This window comes from Phacochoerus africanus, chromosome 6, assembly GCF_016906955.1.
Source record: "Phacochoerus africanus isolate WHEZ1 chromosome 6, ROS_Pafr_v1, whole genome shotgun sequence".
NCBI classification, from domain to species: Eukaryota; Metazoa; Chordata; class Mammalia; order Artiodactyla; family Suidae; genus Phacochoerus; species Phacochoerus africanus.
In genome coordinates this window covers 111,371,620-111,391,408 of record NC_062549.1, presented here as the reverse complement: position 1 = coordinate 111,391,408, position 19,789 = coordinate 111,371,620, and the positions used below count along the sequence as shown (strand labels likewise).

Genomic DNA, 19,789 nt, shown 5'->3' with positions numbered 1-19,789 from the left:
AGGGATGTACTGATCTACTCTTCATTCCTTATTTCAGTTTAGACTAAAGTAGCTTTTTAACTTATTTTTACTTTTTTAAATAACAAAAAGATCAGCCCATCTATCTGGAATCTCATTATCAATCCAGGAACATTACAAGAATAATGTGGGGAGAAAAGTTTTTAGTGAGATTAAGCAGCTACAATTTCATTGCCAGTAATAGGGGAGAAAAGCTGATAAATCACATAGTCAAATTCAAGTATTACTCTTTTAAATGTTTTATACTTTATTCCTTGTATTGATAGGTTATGAAAGTAAAATTTTCCTAAGTACTGATTCATAGATAATGTTTTATGTGGCACACAAAACATTAAGTTATACAAAGAGTAATATTCAGTGATCCTTTTAAATGCAATTTTAATCCTTACTTTAAGCTAAATGCAGTATAATAGGCTAAATACACACAAAACCTGTATATCCTGAACTACAGAAGTGGTTTCCACAGCCACATATGGTTTTAGTCAAGTACACATTCTCACAATGAACAAGTACTAACAAATATGTTAATAAAACACTACCCTAAATGCTTATCCTGCCATCAGCTTTTTCAGCAGTGCCATTCCTGCTACTGAAAGCACTTATTTTTAGAAGATATAATCTGACCTAGGAAAATGAGTTCTCTTAAAACTTGACAAATAGTATACTATAAGCCCAAAAGGTTTTAAATCAAATAAGCCTTCCAACATGCATTCACATGAAACTTTTAGTTTCTCAAAAAATAAAAATAAAAAAAATCACTCTTATCTAAACAAAAGTATTAAAATATCTTCAGACAAATAAACACTCTTACAAAAGGCTGTATTTTCTCATATCTCATTTTCTCCTTAAAAGAAACACAAACCAGGAAGTTCCTGTTGTGGCTCAGCAGTAACAAGCCCATCTAGTATCCATGAGGATGTGGGTTCGATCCCTGGCCTCACTCAGTGGGTTAAGGATCCCACATTCCCACATTGCTGTGGCTGTGGTGTAGGCCAGCAGCTACAGCTCCGATGTGACCCCTAGCCTGGGAACTTCCATACTGTGGCCCTAAAAATCAACAACAAAAAAGAAATACAAATCAGTTCACTATCTTTTAATAACTTTTCAGACTACTGTAGTCTAAAATCTTTAGAATACTTGAAAGATGTCTTAGCTATCATAAAATCAAAGGTGCCATTTAGAGTTCACATATTAAACTGTTATAGCACAGCCTACAGTGGCACAAATATACCTAATACATAAATACTCCTTCATCATTTAGATGATCAAAAGCTAGAAGGAACTGAAAGGTTTGCAAAGTACTTTGACTTAACCGTGGTCACTAAAATCAAATAAGTAATCCAAGTATGGTAATATAAGAGCAGTCAAAGACTCAAATATCACTCTAAAATTGAAGACATGAAAATAAAGACAGAAAACTGTGTCTCCATTTTTCATTCACATGGCTAAGCATCAAGATCTTATTATGGAAAATATGGTTATTAAATATGATTTTCCCAGGAGATAAGGAAGCTTCAGAAAGTACAAAAGGTGTCAAGATCCATAGTTTGCTTCATCAAATGCTTTTCTAGCTCGTTTCAATTCTTCATTCATCGTAAGCAAGTCTTTAACCCTAGCAAACTTTCTTGGGTCCTTTCGAATCAAGAAGACGATATCTTCAACTTGTACCCGACCTTGTCTTCCAATTGACATTGCCTTGTGAGTCTATTGCAAAGAAACATATTAAATTCAATTAGTTTTTAAAAAGTCTAATAGTCATTTAACTTACATTCATGTAATACTGGTGACTTTGAGGACTATCTTCTAATTATTACAGCTAGTCGTCTGTGAATTGTCTATTAACATCCTTTGCTCACTTTCTACTGTTGTGAGCAATGTTTCAATGCTTTATAGACATTTTTTAATAACGACATTAAAATTATCAAATTCATTGATGTTTCCTTTTCTGTGTTTTGATACATGAAGTTTCTGTCTTCATTTGCATAAAAAAAATTTATAATTTCTTTGTAACCACTTTATTTAAACTCTGTGTCCACCTCAGTAGCTGATGAATATTGGTGGGTTTCCTTAAGGTTAAATCTCAGCCCCTATCATTATATACTCATTTTATGCAAAAACCAAGGTTCATCATAGCATTATTTTTAGTCACTAAAAAAAGGAAACTAAATATTTAATAAGGCCATGAACAGATTTGAGTACATCTAGTCAATTAATATTATGAAGCCATCAAAAATATTGAGTATTATGCAATGACACAGAAAATGGTATAGACTTAACTAAGTGAAAATGCAGGTTCCACAACTGTAAATACTATGTGATTCCAATTTTGTAAAGTTTAAAAGTGTGTGCAAAAAGACAAAAGAATATGCACAAACCTTAGCATTAATTATCTGTAGGTAGATGGAGTACAGATTTTTATTTTCTTCCCTGCACTTTTTGTTGTTTTTTTTTTTGTCTTTTTAGGGCCACAACCATGGCATATGGAAGTTCCCAGGCTAGGGGTGGAATTGGAACTTCAGCCAGCCTACGCCAGAGCCACAGCAACGCTGGATCCGAGCCGTGTCTGCAACCTACACCACAGCTCACGGCAATGCTGGATCCCTAACCCACCGAGTGAGGCCAGGGATCAAACCCACATCCTCATGGATACTAGACAGGCTTGTTACTGCTGAACCACAACAGGAACTTCCTGGTTTGTGTTTCTTTTGAGGAGAAAATGATATAAGAAAATACAGCCTATTGTAGGAGTGTGGGATCTAACCCACGTTAGGCCATACCTGCAGCATACGGAAGTTCTCAGGCTAGGAGATGAACTGGAGCTGCAGCTGCCAGCCTACACAATAGCCACAGCATGGGAGATCTGAGCCACATCTGTGACCTACACTGCAGCAAAGCCAGGGTTTGAACCCACATACTCAAAGACACTAGTTGGGTTCTTAACCCACTGAGCCACAACATGAACTCCTGCACTTTTTAATACCTTCTAAATTGAATCATTAGTACTTTTATAAGCATAAATTTTTTTTTTAAATCTACACTCTTCATATTTTACTTCTATTGTTCTGTACAAAGGAAACAATACAAAATACAGCATAAAAATTCGTAAGAACTGAACACAACCAAACTCAGTATTCCCATCCCTGAGATCATATTCAAAGAGGGGGGAGACTTCATGAATATGCTCATTCTCAGGAGTTCCCATTGTGGCTCGTGGTGAAAGAATCTGACTAGGAACCATGAGGTTGTAGGTTCCATCCCTGGCCTTGCTCAGTGGGTTAAGGATCCGGCGTTGCCATGAGCTATGGTGTAGGTTGCAGATGCGCCTTGGATCCCACGTTGCTGTGGCTGTGGCGTAGGCCAGCAGCTACAGCTGTGATTATACCCCTAGCCTGGGAATCTCCAGGGTGTGGCCTAGAAAAGACAAAAAAAGTCATTCACATTTATTTATTCAGTTAAAATAATATGTAAATAATTTAAACAATAGGGAAATGGTTAAGTATATTAGAAAACAATTTGAATGAATTTTATATAGCTACTAAAATAACAGTGTTTAGAACACAGGAAATATACACTATAAAACTCTGAGTAAAAAAGAATGCTTATTCTGATCAACCCTATGGAAAACATTACATACCTTAACATAAGTCTGGGAAGAAGGAAATTTATGTTGGATGATGAGATTATGGATAATATTTTAAATTTTATTGAAGGATCTTATAATTATTTCCTTATAAATAAAATTTAGGAGTTCCCATTGTGGCTCAGCAGTAACAATCTGACCAGTATGCACGAGGACTTGGGTTCAATCCCTGACCTCACTCAGTGGGTTAAGGATCTGGCATTGCTGTGAGCTGTGGTGTAGGTCACAGATGAGACTCGGATCCCACGTTGCTGTGGCTGTAATGTAGGCCAGCAGCTCTAGCTGCCATTCAACCCCTAGCCTGGGAACGTCCAAAATCTGTGGGTGCAGCTCTAAAAAGAAAAAGAAAATTCAAAGAAGGGGGTAGAATATATTGTGTGTGTGTGTGTGTGTGTGTGTGTGTGTGTGTGTGTGTGTGTGTATCTCCATCCTTAATGATAAATAGTAACCAATAACTTCCACAAAACAGGCACTCAAATGGATAGCTTATTTCTAAAGGATGCCATAGTTCTCTAGTCCTATCTAAAAGTTAGAATTTCAAATCTATTCCTCAATTACCTAAGACCAATTAGAAAAAAAAACCTTACCATCTCAGTGATGAACTCTATGACAAGATCTTCAAGAATATCCACCGACTCAGTATAAGGATTCTGGTCATCCCCAAACCCATACATCATACACCGTACTGTAAAAGAACAATTGCTTTTGCTTATTTAAATAAATTTGACAAGTTTTTTTTTTTTTTTTTCCAAATAGAACTGAACCAAGTTATAGAAGGTATTGGTATAAAAGCATATTTACATTGTTTAATAGGTGTCTCGGGGTGTCCCTCTTTGGGTTTATTTTATATGGTACTCATTGTGCTTCCTGGATTTGAGTGAGTGGTTCCTTTCCCATGTTAGGGAAGTTTTCGGCTATTATCTCTTCAAATGTTTTTTCTGTCCCCTTCTCTCTCTCTTCTCCTTCTGGCACCCCTACAATACGGATGTTGGTGCATTTAATGTTGTCCCAGAGTTCTCTGAGACTTTCTTTATTTGTTTTCAATCTTTATTCTCTTTTCTGTTCTGCATCCGCAATTTCTACTAATCTGTCCTCCAGCTCGCTTATTCGTTCTTCTGCCTCCTGTATTCTGCTGTTGGCTGCTTCTAATGAATTTTTTATTTCAGTTATTGTATTTTGCATCTCTTCTTGTTTTAGGTTTTATATCTTGTATCTCTCTGCTCAGTGTTTCCTGTAAATTATCCATCTTTGCCTCCAGTTTATTCCCAATGTCTTGCATCATCAAGCACATTTACATTGTATTTGTTGCCTCCAAGTACAGATTTTGGTGTAAAAGGTTTGAACTGCCAGCTTATAATCGGCTGTTCCTACCTAGCTTTCCCAAGGTAGGACTCCCTTCCCTCTCAGTTACTGAACCCTCACATCAACATTCCTTCCCTCATCCCTCTGAACTGCTCACCCACAAACCCAGAACACCTGTAAGTAAGACACTCCATGGCAGGAACAGGATAAGTAGCACTGGTTTACCCTTTACTGGGACTGTTTTGTGTGTGTTGTCGGGGGTGGCGGTGGGGAGGTAGGAAAAAGGCAAAAGTCTTTCTGATACTACCATAAGGAAGTGGACATGAGAGAAAGTGCTCCAATTACCTTCTTTATAGGAAGAACAAGGTAATCAAAAGGAAAAAGCAAGGGGCTTACTATACAAAATCTTGACATTTCATTCCCTGGATCAAAGCAACTGCCAGCAAAGCCCCTTCAGGTTTCAACTGAAGGAACCACAGAAAATGCAAAAGAGAAGAAAAGTCTAATACAGAGTGATAAAAATAACTCCTAATAGCTAAAACTTATATAGCCCTTACTACATGCCAGGAGTTACTTTAAATTCATTTGGAGTTCCCGTCATAGCCCAGCGGAACCATGATGTTGCGGGTTCGATCCCTGGCCTTGCGGGTTGAGGTTCCAGTGTTGCCAGGAGCTGTGGTGTAGGTCACAGATGTGGCTCGGATCTGGTGTTGCTGCAGCTGTGGTGTAGACTGGCAGCTACAGCTCCAGTTAGACCCCCAGCTTGGGAACCTCCATATGCCAAGGGTGAGGCCCTAAAAGGACAAAAAAAAAAAAAAAAAAAAAGACTAAACTCATTTAATCCTCACAACAATCCTTTGAAGCAAAAACTATTATTATCCCCAGTCTACATAGATGGGGAAACTGAGGCACATAGGTAAATGATTTATCCAAGGTCATGAGATAGTGAGATGGAAACTGAATTTGAATCCAGATGATCTGGCTCCAGAGTCTATACTCCTTCCCACAACAGGATTACCCTTCTTGGTAGTTTAGGGAAGATGGGAGCCATATGGATTCTTATCCTACAGTCTATAAACTCCCAGTTAGTTCATGGGTAAGCTTTGAGAAGTCAGGGGACTCTAATGAAATTATATGCAAAAAAATTTTAAACATTATTTGAGTGTGTGTGTTTTTCTGGGAAGAAAAATCAACTCTTATAAGATTCTCAAAGGTGTATATACTAAGAAACTGTCACATGTTAGAAATGTTTCATATCATGATCTGACTAGTGGTTACAAGTATATATATATATATGTAAAATTCATCAAGCTATTCACTGAAGACTAGTCCTATCTATCTATGTATCTATGTATCTATGTATCTATCTATCTATGCTTTTTAGGGCCACACCATGGCATACAGAAATTCCTAGGCTAGGAGTCAAATCAGAGTTGCAGCTGCCTGCCTATTCCACAGCCACAGCAAGGCTGGATCCAAGCCGCAGCTTCGACCTGCACCACAGCTCACGGCAACAACGGATCTGTAATCCACTGAGCGAGGCAAGGGATCAAACCCATGTCTTCATGGATACTAGTCGGGTTTGTAAGTGGCTGAGCCACAGCAGGAATTCCAAGACTAGTACAATTTATTGTATATAAGTTTTACATTAAAAAAAAAAAAAAAAAAGGAGTTCCCGTCGTGGCGCAGTGGTTAACGAATCCGACTAGGAACCATGAGGTTGCAGGTTCGGTTCCTGCCCTTGCTCAGTGGGTTAACGATCCGGCGTTGCCGTGAGCTGTGGTGTAGGTTGCAGACACGGCTCGGATCCCGAGTTGCTGTGGCTCTGGCGTAGGCCGGTGGCTACAGCTCCGATTGGACCCCTAGCCTGGGAACCTCCATATGCCGCGGGAGTGGCCCTAGAAATGGCAAAAAGACAAAAAAAAAAAAAAAAGAGGAACTCCTAGAACACTTCTAAAAGCAGGAATGAGTACATTAAGAGCAATTCCTTTTTAGGAGAAAAAAGTAGGCAAGGCCTGCAGATGAAAAGAAAGGGGTAACTTGGAAGCCAGCCTGGGATAGAGAAGTACCCTAGGGTTTATTCTGGCAAGAGTGTCTAGGTCCAGATACAGGAGGGAGAAAACAAACACAGGAGCCAGTATTTTCTCCCCTCTCTTTTCTGGATTCTGAACATTGCCCCCACCTTTTTAAAATAGGTAATTTCAGACTTAGAGAAGAGTTGCAAAAATAGTACCAAGTTCCCCAATGCCTCTATCAGTTTCCCCTTATGTTAACATCTTATATAACCAAAGACATTTCTCAAAACTAAGAAATTAACAGTGGTACAAGTACCGGTTTCTCCACTCATGTACTTTTTCTGTTCTAGGATCACACACTATTCAGCTGTCATGCCTCCTTGGTTTCCTCTGTTGCGCAACAGTTCCTCAGACTTTCCTTGCCTTTTAGAACCTTGATGCTTCTGAAGAATACTGGTCAGTTATCTTGTAGAATGTCCTTCAGTTTGGGTTTGTCTGATGTTAGGTTGTGGTTATGCATTACTAGAAAGGGTAGCACCGAGATGATGTACCTCTTAATGCCTCATATCATGAGTACATAATGCCAACATACATTACTAGTAATGTAAACTTTGATGACTTGACTAAAGTAATGCATGCCAGGATTCTCCACTGCAAACGTAATTTTTTCCTTAAATATTCTGAGGAAGATATCTTGTCATTAACATTTTGATGAGAAGAATTCATCAGTAGGGAAATACGCTTCACTGGAAAAGGAAAAACTTAGATGGGAGGTTTGTAAACTGTTTCGATTAAAGAGTCTGTAAAGGAGTTCCCATTGTGGCTCAGTGGTTAATGAACCCTACTAGTATCTATGAGGGCGTGAGTTCGATCCCTGGCCTTGCTCAGTGGGTTAAGGATCTGGCGTTGCTGTGAGCTGTGGTGTAGGCCACAGACACAGCTTGGATCCAGCATTGCTGTGGTTGTGGCATAGGCCAGCAGCTGCACTCCAGCGCTGCTGTGGCTGTGGTGTTGGCCAGTAGCTGCAGCTCCGATTTGACCCCTAGCCTGGGAACCTCCATATGCTTCAGCTGCGGCCCTAAAAAGACAATAAATAAATAGAGACTGTAAGGATATAAAAACCAGCAGTGAATGCTTTGAAACTTTGTGTTATATTGGCAAAAAAACTTTTTTAAAAAAAGGTTTAGGAACAGATCTTGTTCAGGAAGGTATATGAAGATTCAGGTAAGACAAGGAAAAGGCTTCGAAGATTCTGAATTCTTGTCATCACAAAACAAAGCAATCCAAGTGGAACAAAGGCTTCTGGTAAGAACTGACTATATAATCATCACTATGGGACACTCTGATATAGGAATCCCTTTCTTATGGCAACATAAGAAGCAAAATCAACCACAAGAGGGAGGGGAAGGGACTGGGAGGTTGGGGTTAGTAGGTGCAAACTATTGCATTTAGAGTGGATAAACAGTGAGATTCTGCTGTATAGCACAGGGAACCATATCTGACCACTTGTGTTGGAACATGATTGAGGATAATGTGGAAAAAAAAGAATGTATACGGATGTACGGCTCGGCCACTTTGCTGTGTAGCAGAAACTGACAGAACACTGTAAATAGACTGCAATCCAAAAAAATTTTTTAGAAAGAGAAGCAAACCCACATACAAATGGAGTAAACAACATCAGAGATAGAATAAGGGGTGATCCACTTTCTCTTTTTTTGCTTTTTAGGCCCACATCTGTGGCATATTAAGTTCGAAGGCTAGGGGTCGAATCAGAGCTACAGCTGCCAGCCTATGCCATGGCCACAGCAACGTCAGCTCAGCCTGGCTGCGGCCTATACTGCAGCTCATGGCAACCCACCGAGCGGGGTCAGGGATTGAACCTTCATCCTCACGGATACTAGGCAGGTTTGTTACACTAAGCCACAATGGGAACTCCAGGAGTGGTCCACTTTCAATGAGAAACTGATATAACAAGGGATTTGAATGGTTAAGGAAGAAAAAGACATACTGACTCTGCAGTTTCAAGAGCATTTAGGAACTGCTTACATGCAAACCAGCATAAGTAAACCAAGTATTCAGGCGCTGCCTCATCAGGTCAGCCATGTTACAAGAAAAGGACTGGGACTGGGAGATAGAGAGCCCGCACATTCTCATGGTGCCTTTCAAGGGCTGGCCTGGATCAGCAGCAGCAGCAGCTGCTCTCCTTGCTGCTGCCAAAAAGGGTAAAGCTCTCTACTGAGAGAGTGGAACAGAGAACCAAAACCTTATTATCTCTATGCCACTGGACTGCCTCACACTGTTCACTTTCCTTGTCCACTGTCTTAGTCCAAAGCCCCAACTTAATTCCTACTCTCAGTACCTGTTCCAGGAGCCAACATAACCTTTGGCTTACAATCAAAGGAGTCCCTGCTCCTACTACTGCGCAGGTAAGGGACAGAAAAAGTAACAGAGGTACTGAATTGAAACATTGATCATATTTCTTTTTTTTTTTTTTTTGCTTTTTAAGGCCACCCCCATGGCATATGGGAGTTCCCAGGCTAGGGGTCAAATCAGAGCTATGGCTGCTGGGCTATACCACAGCCACAGCAACACAGGATCTGAGCCATGTCTATGACCTACACCACAGCTCATGGCAACGCTGGATCCTTAACCCACTGAGCAAGGCCAGAGATTGAACCGAAAACCTCGTGGTTCCTAGTTGGATTTGTTTCCCCTGCACCACGATAGGAACTCCCACATTTCTTTAAAAGAAAAACAAAAAAAAAGTGTATCATATACACACATATACATATATAAATACATACACTGGGGTAAGAATCATTACTATGGTTCACAGGTTAAACAAAATTTACAGCTAAGTCTGGCAATATCGTCCCTACAAGGAAACACATTCAGAACAGTAAGTCTACTTTGAACAGACATTTCCAAAGGTTTTTATCTATAACGAAATCATTGCCAAATACTACTTACATTCTTTAGAAAAAAGTCTCTTTCTTTTACCCTGTCCACCTTCGGCACCTCCTCCAATTTCTTCACTTTCTTCCTCAAACTAGAAGTTAAAATGTATACATAGAGATATCAAGCACTGCATTGGACTTTTAAATAATTAACATTTTTTTCCCCACCTTCAACAATGATATCATGCCTGAAAGCCTAAAGCAGGCAGCAAAACCCATGAAACAGAATTTCAGAGGCCTTAAAAACTATCAGTCCAACTTCAGACTCATGCAGGAATGGCTTCTACAATGTCCATAATAACCGTAGTGTCTCTCCTGGAAAAGTTCCAATACCATATTTTTGTTGTTGTTGTTTTTTACTGAGCCCAAGGCATGTGGAAGTTCCCTGGTCAGGGATCGAACCCGCGCCACAGCAGCGCCACAAGCCGCTGCAGTGACAACGCTGGATCTTTAACCTGTTGCCCACAAAGAACTCCCCACACCGTTCTTTTTTTTTAAACCAACTAAGCTGGCCTATTTCTAGACAGTTTTGCTAGTAAAGGAGTTGATACTGAATTAAAGCAAGCAAAACTAATAGTTACTAAGCACTGCTAACACAGCCCTAAGAACGTTCCTCAAGGAAGCCTTAATCCCATTTTGTGATGTGAAAACCGAGGCTCAAATAACCTGCTCACAGAGAAAAGAGATTTTGAAATCCATGTTCCCTGACTCTGAGTCCATTATTTTTCCACTATTTTACAATAAGTCTATAGTTTTGTTAGCAGTTGAAATTGACGGTTCGTAATGAGCGCTAACATACTAGCTTTGTCCTCTGATGATTCTCTAGATGTTTCAGAGAGTGTCTGGCAAACATGGACCAAAAGCAAAGGGCAGGCAGGGAGCCACGCTCCTACTCTTCCCGCCCCGCGTACCAAAAAGATGAATCTGAAGGGAAAGGCTAGTATGAAGCAAAGTCTCTGATGCTCTCCCCTGAAAACACTACGGAAAAAAGCTCCAGTTCTAAACTGTGCCTCCGCTATAAGTGCCCGAGAGAGTGCAGAAAAACGTGGGCTGGAACACAAGTGGTCACTCACGGTGGGGTCTTCCTCCTCATCTGCCATCCCACCAGCCAGCCGCCTGCCGGACTCGCCTGCCTACCACCCAGCGGGTTTTATCACTTCCGCTACCTCACTTCCGGTGACGCGCAGAGCCGGGGCGGGGCCTAGTCGCGACCCCGCCTGCGCAGGAGAAAGCAGCTCGTCCGACCTAGCGGCTGGACCAAAAGGGCACTTAGTTGAGGATGACGTCTTGTCAAGAAAAAATTAAAAATTAGCAAGGAAAAAGGAAATCTCGGGCAAGGTGGCGTGTATCTCTAATTACCCTAAACTTGCTTCCGTACGTCGGATTTCTGCTTCCTAATTCGACTGCGAAGCCATGTATCGTTGAAGGGCTAGCTAGGGGTTCGTTTAAACATCTTCAGCCACTCAGAGTTCCACTGTTATTTATTACTAAGGTCTGTATTGGTTACTGAGGATGTACTTTGAAAGCAGTTCTCAAGGGGGTGTTATCATCCCTTAGACTGGGGACTTAACTTTTGTGGGGCGTTTTTGTTTTTTAATCAGAACTTTGGGAAAACCATGGATTTTAGAAGGCTAAATAAAGCTAGGTGTTTAAGCTGTTCTGCAATGCAAGGCCACACAGGGAAAGATTACCCCACAATACTCTATTTCTTTTTTTCTTTCTTTTTTTTTTTTTTTTTTAGAGCCATACCTGAGCCATATGGAAGTTCCCAGGCTAGGGGTTGAATCAGACTAGAACTGCAGGCCTATGCCACAGCCACAGCAAATTGAGATCCAAGCTGCTATGTGACCTACACCCAAGCTCACAGCAACACCAGATGCTTAACCCACAGAGCAAGGCCAGGGATGGAACCCTGCATACTCATGGTTACTAGTCAGATTCGTTTCGGCCACAACAGGAACTCCCAAACTACATTATTTCTGAATGTTCTTAAACTTTCCTGTGAGTGAAAAATCAGTTCATAATTATCTGGGCCAAGAACATAACTGTTAATATGTAAACACTGGCATTTTAGTGGCCTAGCAGTTAAGGATCCAGCCTTGTCACTGCTGCCCACCCCACCACAAAAGAAAGAAAATTCAATGTACCTTAAAAACACAGGAAAATGCTTTGTGTTTATTTTTGCTTTTTAGGTTCTCACTCACAGCATATTGAGGTTCCCAGGCTAGGGGTCCAATTGGAGCTTTAGCTGCTGGCCTACACCACAGCCACAGCAACACAGGATCCGAGCCACATCTGCAACCTACACTACAGCTCACGGCAACGCCAAATCCTTAACCCACTGACCAAGGCCAGGGGTTGAACCTGCGTCCTCATGGATGCTAGTCAGATTCGTTAACTGCTGAGCCACAAAGGGAACTCCCTGTATCTCTTTCTTTGGATCCTTAACCTACTGAGCCACTAGGGAACTCCCACACTGAATTTCCTAGGAATGCATATATATATATATATATATATATATATATCTCAACCGCACTCCCTTTCCTGTCACAGAATTCCTAAAACCCTTGTAATTTGTTAAGTGATAAGAGCACTAGGAGCATCTCCTGTTCTAACATCTGGTCTTTGACATCCATCCCACACCTCCTCTACGCGCACACACACAGGGCTATTAAAACCCCTGTAAATTCCTAAGTGATAAGAACACAACTTTGTTCTAAAAAGGCATCTCTGAGTGGGCTCCTGGACGGCTCTTAGATAGGGACTAGTCACCAAAATGACCAAGCCTTGATTAGAACCTTGGAATTTTCAGGCCTCTTCCCTGCCACTACCCTCCCAATTCTCTAGAGAGAGGAGAGGACTGGAAATGGAGTTAGTAATTGATCATGCCTACTCAAGGCATAACAACTCCAATGGTAAGGGGTTCAGAGAGCTTCCAGGTTGGGGAACACATCCACTTACCTGGAGGTTGATGCACTTTAATTCCATGGAGGCAGAAGCTCTGTGCTCAGGACCCTCCCAAAGAGCGCCCTGTGTGTCTCTTTATCGGTATCCTTTATCATATCCTTTAATTAAACTGGTAAACATGTCTCCCCGAGTTTTGTGAGCTGTTCTATGAAATAACCAAATCCAAGGGGGGAGGAGGTCATGGGACCCTCTGATTTAGAAGTCTGTCTGACTTCTGTCCAGTCAGACAGAAGTTGGGGGTAACCTGGGGGCTTACTACTTGTGATTGGCATCTAAAATTGGGAGCAGTCTAGTGGGACTAAGCCCTTCATCAGTGGGATCTTACACTCTCTCCAGCTCAACAGTGTCAGCATTGAATTAAACTGCAGGACACCCACCTGAGGTCACACAATTGTTTGCTGTGTGTGTGTATGTGTTGGGAGGGGGGGAATACGCCACATATTTGGTCACCAGAAAGGAAGTGTTCTGTATGAAAGTAATGGAGAAAGATACATAGAAAAGAAAGAACTGGGAATTCCCCCCAAAACAGCAACTACCCTGAAATTGGACAGAGATAGTACTTTGTTTTGTTTGCATCTCACCAAGAGCTGTGAACTACTCAGGAAATAATGTCATGAAAAGCCACATCACTTGTAATAATTTGGGTAGCCAATATGCACTGGGATCAGTCTGCATTTGTAGCTCCTTGCATTCATGGGGACTCTACATATACGTGCAAGCATCTGAGATCATTATACCCTCTAGCTAGTCATTTATATATATTTATAAATATATTTAATATATATTCATATATCAAAATGCATATTATTGTAATTTACTGTCTTTATTTTACCTTTATATTATAGTTGGGACATTATACTTTTTAGTTATGTGGGTACTTAGGTCTATCGGTTATTTATTACTGTGTAACAAATTATCCCCAAACTTAGTGGTTTAAAACAATGAACATTTATCACACAGTCTCCTCGAAGAATTGACGCGGAAGGATCCATTTCCAAAATCACACTGTTTTCAGCAGGATCCAATACTTCAGGTTGTTAAAGACCTCAGTTCTTCACTGGCTATTGCCAGAGGCCTCCCTCCACCCCTTGCCACACAGTCCTCTTCATAGGGCAGCTGACAGCATGGCCTCTATCAGCGCAGATGAAGGGGAGAACCAGGAAGAATACCCAAGACCACAGGTCTTTTTGTAACCTACCGTTGGCACTAGCACCCCACCCCTTTCGCCCTGTGCTATTCACTAAAAGACACTAAGTGCAGCCCACACTCAAGGTTAAACAAGGATGAGATTACTAGGTGGCACACATCACTGGAAGCTACCTGACAAGCTGCCTATCATGGTAGGGTAGATTGTGAGTTTCAATTCTGAATAATAAGGGAGATATTTTATTTGTTATTTAGGGAGGACTGTTGGGTCTGAAAGGGTTGAGAACTGCTACATCAGGCAGTGATGAAACACTGGAATTGTCCAAGAGATCTTGTATAAAATATCCACGGTGTCCAGGGGAAAGGATAGGTAAACTGTGCTGGATACACACCAAGGAGTACTATGCAGAAATCAGAAGCAACAGACTGGTGGAGTTCCCACTGTGGCTCAGTAGAAACGAATCCCTCTAGTATCCATGAGGATGCAGGTTTGATCCCAAGCCTCGCTCAGCGGGTTGAGGATCTCTTGTTGCTGTGAGATGCAAACAAGTTTGCAGCTGCAGCTTGGATCTGGTGTTGCTGTGGCTGTGGGGTAGGCCAGCAGCTGCAGCCCTGATTTGACCCCTAGCCTGGGAACTTCCATATGCCATGGGTGCGGCCATAAGAAAATAAAATAAAAAATAAAAATTTTTAAAAAGAAGCAACAGACTAGCACCATAAGTAGAGCTTAGAAACACAGTGCTGGAGTTTCCATCGTGGCTCAGTGGTTAACGAATCTGACTAGGAACCAAGAGGTTGCAGGTTCGATCCCTGGCCTTGCTCAGTGGGCTAAGGATCTGGCGTTGCCATGAACTGTGGTATAGGTTGCAGATGTGGCTCAGATACCTCGTTGCTGTGGCTCTGGTGGAGGCTGTCAGCTACAGCTCTGATTGGACCCCTAGCCTGGGAACCTCCTTATGCCGCGGGAGTGGCCCAAGAAATGGCAAAAAGACACACACAAAAAAAAGAAACACAGTGCTAAATTTAAAAAGTGAGAAACATAATGAGATCTATAACAAAATACCATTTATGTATATTAAACACACATACACACAAAAAGCAGGTATTTTACAGGAACACATAAAAAAGCATAGGAGTTTCCCAGTGGCCTAACAGTTAAGGATCTGGGCACTGTCACTGCTGTGGCTCGGGTCACTACTGTGGCATGGGTATGAACCTTGGTCCAGGAAATCCTGCATGCCTCAAGTGTGGCTAAAAATAAAAATAAAAAAATAAAAAAGCATAGACATAAAATACATTAGTAAGGTTGCAGGTAGCAGAAATGAGAGTAGGGATAAAGGGAATGCATAGATACATAACAAGTGAAGGCCCTGAGAAGGGTCAGCTACGACAGTATGTCATGAACAGTGAAATGTGAATAACTGAACGTTCTGAACCTGAGATCCAGATATAAACGGGGGGAAAAATGCAGTTTGTTAGCAGAGCAGAAATAAAACCTGTGCTTCAACAGGATGTTTCCAGTGGGTTGCCAGAATCAAGTTGGTTTGTTCAGAGACTGAACTTCATTCAAAGGCAGAGTTCCTGGTAGGTCTTTAAGCAGAAGAATCACATGACCCATCTTTAAGAAAAAGATCATTTCAGATGGGAAACCACCCAGGATGAGTGATGATTAGAACCTGAATTAAGACAAAGGAACTTTAGGAGTAGAATTCAGAGGACTTTATATCTGAATGAATCTGAGCACTCTGGAGAGAGGTTTATATCCAGATGGAATGCTATTAATATGAATTGGAAAGTAAGAGGGAAAAGCAGTTACGTTGGAAAGGAAATGAATTCAGTCTGAGTTTAAGAGTCTGCAGAGGTCCTGCAGACAGACCTGCAGGTCTAGATTATCTGCAGAGAAATCAAGCCTAGAGAAACTGGCTTGGGGGGAGTTCCCAGGTGGCCTACTAGTTAAAGACCAGTGCTGTGACTGCTGTGGCTTGTGTCACTGCTGTGACAAGGGCTTGATCCCTGTCAATCCCTGGCACCAGGAAATTTCCAATGCTGTGGCACTGCAAAAAAAAAAAAAAAAAAAAAAGCAAAAAACAGTGGGGTGGGGAGGAGTGGAGTTCTCATTGTGGTTCAGGGGTAACAAACCCGACTAGTATCCATAAGGACACCAGTTCAATCCCTGGCCTTGCTCAGTGGGTTAAGTATCTGGCGTTGCTGTGAGCTGTGGTGTAGGCCAGCAGCTACAGCTCGGATTCCACCCCTAGCCTGGGAACCCTCCATGTGATGCAGATGTGGCCATAAAAAGAAGGAAAAAAAAAAAGGCACAGGAGACATCAGTACAAGGGCAATAGTTTTAAGACTGCACAGAAACAAAAGTGAGAGAAGAGAGGCAATGGGCAGATCCTCAGAAACAGTACATCAAGGGACAAAGAGACAAGAAATGGTCCAAGACACAGCAAAAGATAAAAGAAGAAAAGTGAAGAGGAGCAGAGAGGAGGAGAATATACAGTTGACCGCTAAACAACATAGGTTTGAACTGCACAGGTCTGCTTATATTACACATTATATTTTATATAACATATACACTATTTTTCCAATACCTTCTACGATAAGTTACTTTTCAGCATTACCTTCATGAACTCAACAGCCCAGTTCCACAAGCCCACTTTCAATCATTCATACAACCAATATGTATCAAGCACCTGTAAAACATTCAGCACTTGCTGTGGGACTGTGGATAAAACGACAATGTACATACACAGTTCCCACAGTCCTGGCTTCCTGAACCTTACCATGCAGCAGGGGGCCATGAGTGAAATAGAAATTGTACGCTTTGGAAGCTTATGATGGGGGAAGGGGACCCAGGAAGGGCAGAGACGCCTCCCTCGTGCAAAAGGTTTGAGCTGCGACCCGAGAGATGGATGGAGTCGGAGTCAGGCCGTGAAGGAGGAAGGGAAGTGTGTGCTCTGCCCCAAGCTGAGCTGATCTTCAAGCCTTTGATTACACAGCTACTTTCCCACTAGGATACTTTTCTTTTCCACTGACAGGCTACATGCGTTTCAGGCCCAGCCAAGAGGTCTGCTTGTCCACGAGGCCCTCCAGCTGAAGGCACCTTCTAACACTCCCACAGCACTTATTTTCACTTTCCTTTAACACTTCTTTCTACTGTATTTTCTGATTCTTTAGACACGCAGCTTGTTTATAGACTAAATCTTAAAACTTACTAAGAACACAGTCTTTTTCTTCTTCCCCTTTGAGCTCCTAATAGCGAGCACATTCCTTAGACTTCCAAGTCCCCGGAACAAATGCTTGTAGCATAAATTAAGGCCGGTTTGACATCCCTTTTCAGAAACGTTGTCATTCAAATGAAGCTATTGTTGCAGGCTGTGCCTTTAGGACTGAACTTACTCTTTGGTTAAACCAGAATGCCACTGTCATGGTCCCCATGACTGATGAGTGTTCGCCACAGGGACTGCAACAGCCCTAACAAACAGGCCACTGTTCTTGACTGACAGGCATTTGGCAACAACTGCCTGTCCTCCGGCAGAGGCTGAAATGAACTGAGGATGGACTGTCTGAATGGAGTCCCCAGGCAGCGGGGCTCTATTGATTCCTTGTATTTGGGCCGCAAGAGCTGGTGACCCAGCTTTGGCATGAGGCTTGTGGGTTTTTTCGGGAAGATAGAAACACTAATGCTTGGAACAAAATCCTCAAAGATCAGGATCAGGGCCCAGCATCCTTATTTGACACAGTGCGATAACAAGGGGAAGGGAGCTCCGGAGTCAAACACGCTAGCTCTGTGGTCTCACCACTGTGCCTCCGCTGAGCCCAATTTCTCACTGAAAAAAAAAAAAAGGATTCTGCAAAACAGTGGAGAAGATCAAAGACAACATCTTTACACAGCTAATGCCTGTGCTCTACTAAAACGTGTTTCTTCATCTGTTTTTCCCGATATAGTTTGTTCCCTGAGGGCAGAGACTCATTTTTGCCTCTATTCCTGCAAAATGTAATAAAGTGTCCAACACATAGAGGACACTGGTAAATATTTTTTAAACAAGTGAACAACAACAGTAATAGCTAACATTTATGGTGCACTAACATCACACCTGGTATTGCTGTAAATAGTTATTCATTTACTCCTTCAACCACCCTGGAAAGAAGCCACCATTATAACCCAATTTGACAAAGACAAAGCAGAATATAATTTTTGAAAATATAAAATTCTTGGTCTAACTAATTTTGAAATAGAAATCTGGTGAAATTCACTTTATTCAATAAAAAAAGGTAAAATACTACTTAGAACCTGGAATAAAAAAAATATGGTGGAGAGAGGAAGAAGGGAAATAAATACAAGCGTGAGAAGAAAGAATAGGAAGAAGAAAGATAGACACAAGGAGAAACAGTAAGGTATTATGTCCATTACCATCCTTTGAAATAGTAAGGAGACAATCACTCTTCCCAGTTCTTCAATTGTGATTTTTTTTGTCCTTAAACTCAATTCTTAAACTCTGAGAGTGACAGGTGAGAAGAGACTTATCTTTCAGTGCACGAGAGAAAAAAGAAAACTGGAATGGCTTCCGTCTAGTAAAAACGAGGAGATAAAAGTTATCTCCAAAAGAGTAGATGGCATGAGCCAAAATGTGAGAGCAGAGAGTACATTTGAGGAACACAGAACAGTCTTTTCATAGCTGAAGCTTGAAGTCCACATATAGGAACAATAGAAAATGCTGCTGGAAGGCCTTGTATAGCAGGCAAGGAGTTAGACATATACTCAGCAGGCAGCGGTTGTGTTAAAGGAAATAGCAGTCATGGTGTGGACTAAAATTTTCTAGTTCTGAGTTCAGAAGACCAGAAGACTGTTGATACTGGACAGTCCTTACTCTAAACCTTAGATTATCTCTAAAATAGAGGTGATGAGGCAGTTGTGAGGATTACTTCAGGTACGATGACAAGGTGTGTTTCCTTTGAAAATGTCAAAATGTTATACAAATGCACGTTCTCACTGCTGTGAGGATTTAATTTATGCTTAAAAACTTCTAGCCTGGGAACTTCCACACCCTTGGAGGACAAGGCAGGTGTGGCCAGAAAAAAAAAAAAAAAGAAAAAACAGTGACTGAAATGGCAAAATCACAAAGGTGATGGATGTAGAACGGAAAAGGGAGCAAGAGGAATGACATTTTGAAAAAGAGTTAACTGATTAAAAGATAATTTACAAATTATAAATTCTAATTTATCCCTCCCTCTCTTTCCCCTTTGGTAACCATAAGTATGTTTTCTATGCCCGTGGGTCTATTTCTGTTTTGTAAATAAGTTCATTTGCATTTATGTGTATTTTCATAAGGAGTCTGTCCTAATCAGACTTTTTGGCTTGCTTTTCCACTCCAACTCCTAGGAGGCTTTGATAGCTTTTCTTCCTCGAAACCAAGCAGGCCGCAGCCAGCAGGTGGCTCTGCAGGAGGAAGGACAAAGAATCCCTTTAGGATGTAGACATCTGCGGATTACTAACCTTAACTAACCTTCAGCTCCCAACAACTCAGTCGCACTTTCGCCCCAACTCTAATAAAGGCAGGTCGCGTTGTGTGTAATTAAGGATTTCGCTGTTCAAAATGGGACCTGTGGCTTCGTCTCCTCAACCCCGCGCTAACATTAAACTGACGGTGTATTTGGTCAGGTTGTGAAAATGCTGTGAGAAGAGCTGTCCCAATATCTCCATTTCCCGGTTAAAGTTGAGGTGACCCCTGCATAACTAA

The 19,789-nt window shown here is 41.5% G+C and overlaps 1 protein-coding gene across 1 annotated transcript; it reads right to left on the bottom strand.

Moving 5' to 3' along the window:
- Positions 1-233: 233 nt before the first annotated feature.
- Positions 234-11,099, bottom strand: TAF13 (TATA-box binding protein associated factor 13). Its single transcript, XM_047785135.1, has 4 exons — positions 11,006-11,099; positions 9,946-10,024; positions 4,246-4,343; positions 234-1,722 (listed from the first exon to the last, which is right to left on the bottom strand). Exons 1-4 carry the CDS (start codon positions 11,030-11,032, stop codon positions 1,552-1,554), a joined length of 375 nt encoding a protein of 124 aa, XP_047641091.1. The 5' UTR covers positions 11,033-11,099; the 3' UTR covers positions 234-1,551.
- Between the last annotated feature and the right edge of the window lie 8,690 nt (positions 11,100-19,789).